Source organism: Canis lupus, chromosome 34, assembly GCF_011100685.1.
Source record: "Canis lupus familiaris isolate Mischka breed German Shepherd chromosome 34, alternate assembly UU_Cfam_GSD_1.0, whole genome shotgun sequence".
Classification (NCBI taxonomy): domain Eukaryota; kingdom Metazoa; phylum Chordata; class Mammalia; order Carnivora; family Canidae; genus Canis; species Canis lupus.
In genome coordinates, this window is record NC_049255.1 from 22,975,071 (window position 1) to 22,983,369 (window position 8,299).

Sequence of the window (8,299 nt, forward strand, 5' to 3'; positions counted from 1 at the left end):
TGTTATTTTAAAAAGACAAATTTTACCCACCAGGGCACAGATATTGCAATGTAAAAGGCACTTCTTTGTTACTGTCTTTTTTTGTTTATTTGTTTTGTTTTTGTTTTTGTTTTTGTTTTTGTTTGTGTTTTTTTTTTTTTGTCATTTGTTTGTTTTTAGAAAATAGAACATGTTCTATCTCTTCCTAAGTCATGAAAATACTCTGGAGAATAATATTAGTTAATATCTTAGATTTTTCTTATGGATTATAAACAAAACCAGGTGGTAACAAAACTTTATTAAACAGATTACTTGCCTGCAATGACCAAAATAAAGCAAAAACCAGAGTGCAACAACGACAAAAGTCATGTCTTGGGTACAAAGAATTCCGAAGGGCACACTCATGTTCTCAGGTGTTGATGGTACAACTTGACTTACTGAGGCGTGGAAAAAAGAAAAACAGGAAAGAGGCAAAGATGGTAGATTTTATCTCTAACTGACGTTTTTTTTCCAAAAACACAGAGGTGCTCATCTTTAATATGTAAATTATTCAGGGAAGCATAGGATGCTTGCGGAGAACTAACATGAGCACTAAGAATATTTTTTTTATTTAGAAAAAGAGAAATCTTTGATGTTAACATTTACATTAAATTTATGCACACATTTAAAAATCAATGACTCTATTTGTTAGATGCAAGTTACTCTCACATAGTCTGAATCAACCTACAAAATGGGCTCATACCAGAAAAAGAATACTGTGATCAGAGCAGTGATTTCTTGGGTTAACTACAAATGGCTCATCTTTAAAAAAGCATGTATGTAAAGCTCACCCAATGTACCTATGGTACTATCAAAACTAAAGAGAAGGGTGAGCTGGGATGGCAGCATTGGAGTAAAGCTGGTGGACCCAGCCTCAATTTATAGAATGCTAGTGATTATCTCATCTAGCTTCTGTATTCTGCAGCCAGGAAAACTGAATCTTCACACTTGGGAAGTAGGTTTCTCAAGGACACAGCAGAAAAGTGGCTCTAAGTCTCATGAGGGTGACCACAAGGTCTAACTTGCTCACATCACTACCCCATTGCACAGCTCCTGTACATGGCAGGTGTTGTACAAATATTTTGTGCAGGCCAATGAATGAAAAAATGATTATATAAATAAGCAAATGAATGAGGGAGACAATGGCAGAGCTGGGCTAGCCTATACTTGCAGGACCAGAAGTTTGACAGCATCTGGGCAATTAGGATCATGAGTAGTTACCTAGTCCCTCAAACATGCTCTAGTTGGAGTCATGGGGGTTAAAGAGGCAATGCCAGGTGCCTATAGAAGCTGATCCACCATGGAACATTTAATTCTCTTTAATCTTTTAATTTATCCGTGGTATTGCTTATTCAGTAGAGTTACAGCTCTTTGAAGAGACTCTGTCAACTCCACCACGGCATGCTTAACTTACTGAATTGCACTACACATAACACTGCTCCCATCTACATTACGTCTTTGGGTTCGATGATGAGCAAAGACACTTGTTTCTACCTCACCCTCACTACCTGAACACTCAATAACAGGCACTTGGAGCAATAATAGCATTCACTCTAAAGGCTGAGTTTTCAGAAATGCAGGGGAGCAGGACAGGGTAAAAGTGAGAGGGGTGGAGGCTGTGAACATTTAAACTGCTTGATGAAAGAAGAAAAGCTGTTAGACTTGTTGTAATTGGAACAGCATGTGTAGGCCTCAAAGGAATACTCAGGCAATTGGAAAGTACCTTTTCAGGTACAGGGCAAAGGGAGGAAGTCAACAGCAGGTGTTGGTGTGCAAACAAGTCAAATTTAGGTGAAAGAAGGGTAGGCATGTTTCATTATGGATTCTTGGGAGCTGTTCTCTGCAGATTTAAGTGGGTAATTGAGAGTGACATTTAAAGTGGCAGGAGACAGTCTGGGCAAGAGCTTCTGTATTCCAAATAGGTTCAAGTGCAAGAGAAGTCTTTGTAAACAGAGTTGATGGCAGTCTTTTGTGATAGAAGAGGGGTCACTAAGACTGCTTAGGGACCCAGGTAAACTTCCAACCTCCCTCCTCATCTCGACAAACAAAGGCTTGTCCCTGGTGGAAGGAATGAGTTTTCACATTACAGTGAGGGCTCAGGGATGTGGAAAAGGCCATCTCTGTTTTATTGGGTGACACATCAGAAGTATAGTAAGGAGGAGTTTGCAGCCCTCCTGGAGGGTTTGAAAGTTGAGAAAGGAAGTGGAAATCTTCCCTGGGCCTGGCAGTGCTATGTGAGGGGGTTGCTCCGTCACCTCCATAGTTAATTGGCAGATCCTCCCTGGGGATATTTTCATAATCAACTGCACCATCCAGAAATGAGGGAAATGTGCTGGCAGTTCTTCTGGGATGAGAAAAGAAGGCACTGTAGTTAGCTGATAAAGTGTCATCGATGGTGTTGAGGTCTTTTAACCCAAGTGTCTGAAGAACCCAGGGATCCACAGGGGGCCCAGGTTGTTCTTCACAGTTAGCAAATTCACTAGAGAGGTTTCTCTTGGCATTTTTGTGATGGGGGATCTCAGGAGGAAAATATCTTTGCTCTCTGGGTTTCCTCTTTCTCTTTCTGAATTGTCCACATGCTTTGGAGAACTCATCTGATGACAGCAATTTCTAGGGAAGTAGCATTTGAAAATATATGGTCAGACAGTCAACCAAGATAATTTTCTTTACATTGTCTGCTTAAAACTCCTCCAAATACTTACTAGTCCCCTTAATTCCTTAGAAAATGTGATTAAAATTCTATTCTCTCTCTCTCTCTCTCATGTGTGCACATGAGAGAGCGAGCGAGCAAAAGTGATTAGATTAGCTTGTTTCTAAATTAACATCTATAATGACAAGTTACTACCTAGAAACCATAACTCATGTTTTACTAATCATATAAAACTTGAAAGAAAGAAATAATGTCTTTAAATTTTCAATTCAGAGAAGTAATTATTATAATAATGACAATAATAGCAACTATCATGTATTGAACACCTACTACATGCATAATATTCTCATTTTATAAAATCCTCTTTAGTGAGGAAACTGAGACACAGGCATATTAGCGACTTACTAAGGGTCATGCAGCCTTGATTAAATGTAAGCCATCTGAATCTAGACAGAGTAACTGATTGAAACAATATCTAACACTGCTTCTTCTTATTTCATTAACTTTCATAGTACTCTCAAGTGACATGTATTATTCTACATCTTAAACAATTGGGAAAAGAGAGAGAAAACTGCTAATCAATATAATTTACTAATTCAATAAATGTCTTTTTTTTTTTTTTTTTTACAAAATGGTGGTTGGAGTTAGGAGCCCAAGCTTGTAACTGGGAGATATGCTCCTTTTCTTAAAAAGGTGACTGGATTGTAACTAAATTACAGAGGAATCAGATATGGTACCCTTTCTTCTTTGAACTATTATTTCCAGTGAAAATGGTAAGGAACATCATCAATTTAAATTAAATTGAGTTTATTTAAATAATATCAAATAATGGAGCTTGTCTAGCAGCAAGGTAAAGATTGATGACGAAAGAAATAATGATAGCAGAAGGGCAAAAAGATAACAAAAATACAAAACCCAGAGAAAGGAAGAACAGAAAGAGACTATGGACAAGCTATTTGTCCTTGAGTCAGAAATAGTCCCTTTGAAAAGTAAGAAAAAATGTTCACTGAAAGATGATGTCATCAGCAATATATAATGGCCAATCAAAAGATCTGGGCTCTAACCCTATTCATAACATTTTAGAGCTGGGGAGATTCTTAAAGGATCTTTTAGCCTCTGCATTTACAGAGGTAGGTGAGTGAGGCTAAGTGAAAGAGCAATTTACCAAAAGCCCAGCAGATAATTAAAAGAACCGAGTGTCTTTCAGATCTGATTCCCACTGCAATGTTCCATCCATTTAACTCTGTCTTTTGATTAACCTCTGTTGTCTTAGCAATTCCCTTGACTGATTTTTGATCCTGAAGCAACTCTTTTTGTAATATATGGCTAAAATCTACAGTCTAGAAACTTCCAAGAAATGATACATAAGAAGTCTTGTGAAAGTGCCATATTGGAACGCCTGGGTGGCTCAGTGGTTGAGTGTCTGCCTTTGGCTCAGGTCATGATCCTGGGGTTCTGGGATTGAGTCCTGCATCGGGCTCCCCGCAGGGAGCCTGTGTCTCTGCCCCTCTGTGTCTCTCATGAATAAATAAATAAAATATATATTTTTAAGAAAGTGCTGTATTTCTTTCAGAAAAATCCATTTAGCCTATGAATGCCTTTGAAGCCATGCTTCAAGTACACCTTCTCTACTTTGGTCAAGTCAGTTTTACCCCAATGATCTCCATTCTCAAATCACTGCTCTGCTCTTAGGAACAGGATGGTTACATACCTTGGCCTTTTCCTCAAGACATTTAACCACAGCAGAATTCAGGTATTGTCTGAGATGATTATTCTCTTCGTGTAACCTAGCGAGTTCTTCTTCCTTCTGCACTAGAGTGTCTTGGAGCTGCGAAAAGCATACAGTGGTGAAGGCCCCTCTACTCTATTGACTTTGTAACTGTATAATCATGCCACTGATCCTTAACCTGCTTAAACTTTATTATTATTCTATTTGTTTTATGAACGCAACCTCAGGGAGCCCTCGTCCTCTCAGGCCTAAATTCAATCTACACCCACCCACCACCTCATTGTTCAGTTTTGTGCTCTGAACCTTTTATTCACTGCAAAGTATTTGAAGAGATTATATGACTTTCAAAGTTGTAACCACAAGGGAATTGGGAAGGTATGTAGGAAAATGAGCTGCGTGCAACTGTTTAAATATAGAAAAAGGTGTTTAGAAAGGTTTCACTAGACTCCTTCCTTGCATGTTAAGAAAAGATGAAAAACAAGGGTGGTGGTGGTTTGGCTTCCCTCATCCTCAGGCTAATCTGTTTGTATATCCACTAGATTAAATTACTCTCTCGGGAACAACAGCAAATAAAACATGGAAAATGAAGCAATCTTTGCAAAAATTTTATAATCATCATCCCTTCTCCAAGTGATAAGCTATGTTTATGTTTTAAAAATATTGTCACACTCAATATATCATTTGGTCTTTCCAACAGCCCTTTTTATGTTCCAACAGCATAAATATTTCAATGTCCTAGGCAAGGTAGAAAAGAAGATTCAAGAGGTCATATAACTAAGATGTGTGAAGTCAGGGCCTGACTGTAAATCCTCCTAGAGGATCTTATATGTTGTTGTTGACTTTGTTGTTGCTTGTTTTTCTTTTCTTTCTTTCTTTCTTTTTTTTTTTTTTTTTGTTGCTTGTTTTTCTTTGAGACATTGATCACCTGTCTTCATGTCCATCTCTGTGGACATATATCCACTTTGGTTCCAAACTGAAAGTCAACATATGAATTTAACAAGGGAAAAGAAGCAAAGTGACATTAAGGGATGAGGTTAAAAACAAACTACATGAAATGAAGTAAGTCACACTGAGAATGAAAAATACCATGTGATCTCACTCATAGATGGAATCTAAAAAAAAAAAAAAAAAAAAAAAAGAATAAGCAAAGGGTAGGATCAGACCTATAAATACAGAGAACAAATTGATGGCTGCCAGAGGGATGAGGGTAGGAGGAGCAAGATGGGTGAAGACTAGTGGCAGATACCAGCTTCTAGTTATGGAATAAATAAGTTAGGGGAGTGAAAGGTACGGCATGGAGAATAGAGTTAATGATATTGCATAGCATTGTTATGGCGACAGATGGTACCCATACTTGTGGTGAATATAGGATAACGGACAGAGCAGTTGAATCACTATATTGTGCACCTGAAACTAATGTAACGTTGAGAGTCAACTCTACTCAGATGAGGAAAAAAACAAAAAGAAAGTCAAAGGAAAAAGGAAAAAGAATAGACTGCGTGGAGCATGTTGATCCAGTCTCAATATTCTGACGATCTACACATACCTGCTTATTTCTGTAGAGCTGAGAGGAAAGCTGAGCCTCTTCCCACGAACATGAGTTAGGAACAGGGTAATTGGAGTCACTGGATGATTCTTAGTGAAAATACCAAATGGATAACTGAGAAAAGACACTTGTAGTTTTTGTGTAATACAGAGTTTACTGAAGGATTTCAGACAGTTTAGTAGATTCAATTACCTTTCTAAAAATAGCTATTGCCTTCATAGAGGAAACAACATATTTAAAGCTTTCAGAAGGGATAAACATGCTGTGAGAGACAAATGTTTATAGATTATACGCTTAAGTGGCTGACGGGGTAAATCTTTAGGAGCTAAGAGGTCACATTTCTTCCTAATATATAAATTCCTGCCAGCTAAATTTATAAGAATGGGCCCATCTGCACTACAAATTCACTCAAATATGTATTGATCCTTCCCCTCCTTGGCATAGCATTGCAATTCCACCGTGTTTTCCAAATTTCTATCTTATCTTCTAAGGTGCAGTGCTAGATAACATGGTGTTTGGCTCCAGAATCGAATGCTATTCTTGATGCTACCATTTTTTCCCCAGATGAAAATCTCTGCCTGTTTGCTTGCCAGTTAAAGCTCACGGCGAGTGTTCAGAATTATAAGTGGTAGCGCTTCCTACTTTAAAATAATCTGGGCTTTGCCTCTCTGAAGACCTTGATGACAATCTCAAAACTGTACCCTGAACTCATGTAGTTCAAATGCCATCATTTGTATGTCTTTTATGCTTTTGTGAAGAGTTTTCTTCTCCACAGTTGATAGCAAACTCTACCTGCAAGTAAAACCCATGCTTGGACATGCTATATTGGTTTAGTTTTATTTTATTTTCTTCATCTAGTACAGTCTGACTCTTGCCCTTCTTTACAGAAACTGACATATTACTGAAATATTTTTGACTAAAGTAGAATGATGGATCAGGAGACAGGCATCAAATTCTATACAGTTTGGTTTCATATTCTTGGACTTTCTGTCTTCTCCACTGCTTGTGGTAGAAAGCTACAACTGAGCAACTCTCTTCCTGACACTTAAGTGTGTTTCAATATTTTTGAGCTTTTTGTTTATTTCTTCTTAAATTCATACACACACACACACACACTCACACTAATGTGGCAGGATGAGGAGTACAGATACTTAATTCTGAAGTGTCGACCAGTTTTTCTAGAAACCAGAGTGTTAGCTGTGAATTCCTTTAATATTTAGAAATACTGTTTACTCAACCCCAGGTGAAAATTGATACGCAATTTCCCATCACAAAGTTATTTTTCCCTCCAAAGTTGAAGCCTTCTTTGAGCAAAAGGGAATTTTTTTTTCCCACTTATAAGACTCCACTCATAGGACTTCCTTAGGAAATAAAAGAGTCAGTTGGTCGTCTTCCTTGCTTCTCTTTTATACCCGGGGCAACTTTCCTGAACTCCAAAAGAAATGCTCCGCCTGGTATCTTGACTCCAAAAGCATCTCACTAGTGCTGTTCATAAAACTTTGACCCAACCCCAAATCCCTCAGTGGGCTGGATGTCTCCAAGAACTGTAAAGTGGGGAGACACATACTGTCCAGTGGACAAGGGGCAGAGTCCCATTCTCACTATGTGGCAAGTATAGAAAAGCAGATTAGTTCTCTTCCTCTACAGAGTTCCTGCCCATGATGCTTTGCAACCATGGGTGCTGAGAAAGGGCCTCAGACCCACCAGGAAAGCAGAAGAGCAGAACTTACCCTGTGCCTGTGGTGCTTGTTGGGGCTCTCTGTCGTCCAGGAGACCAGCAGCCCAGAAAGAGACCCAAGTCTCCGTGGAAACGTCAACACTAGATTCTGACGTTGTAGTGGAATACGGGCAATTATAGCTCTGGCCTCCTACAAAGTACTGGTCTTGGCAAGGCAGAACGGAGTTCTGTGGAAGTCAGTATGAGGGATGGGGTGGGGGTGGGGAGGGTCCCAGGGGATGGGGTGAATGGGATTTGGAGGGGACGAAGGGTGGGAGAAAGAGGCACAAATTACATGCAATGAATCAAAACCAGTACAGGTGTTAAGCATAGATTCCAGATTAATTCAAGTGGCCAAAATACATAATTGCTAAAAGGGAATCAGCTCCTCGGTTTACCCAGGACTTTCCTTAGGACCTCTCGGCAAAGAACAGGCTAGTATTGGATGGACCAAATTTGTAAATATCCAGGAGTAGTTTCTGTTGCCATGACTGAGTCATCTAACAGGCTGTCCAGGATCTAAGTAAAAGGAATTCTACTTAATGATTGAGAGACATGAGAACTATTTGGCTCTTTCTAGCAAACACCTTAGTTATGTTTCTAATAACCTTGAATGACAAAGAGCCCAGAATGCTAAGG

At 38.9% G+C, this 8,299-nt stretch overlaps 1 protein-coding gene across 1 annotated transcript; it reads right to left on the bottom strand.

Moving 5' to 3' along the window:
* Nucleotides 1-81: 81 nt before the first annotated feature.
* On the bottom strand, nt 82-7,991 carry GMNC (geminin coiled-coil domain containing). The gene is made up of 5 exons (XM_038583284.1): nt 7,956-7,991; nt 7,674-7,848; nt 5,944-6,032; nt 4,380-4,496; nt 82-2,628 (listed from the first exon to the last, which is right to left on the bottom strand). The coding sequence occupies exons 1-5, from the start codon at nt 7,989-7,991 to the stop codon at nt 2,008-2,010; spliced, it is 1,038 nt and encodes a 345-aa protein (XP_038439212.1). The 3' UTR covers nt 82-2,007.
* Between the last annotated feature and the right edge of the window lie 308 nt (nt 7,992-8,299).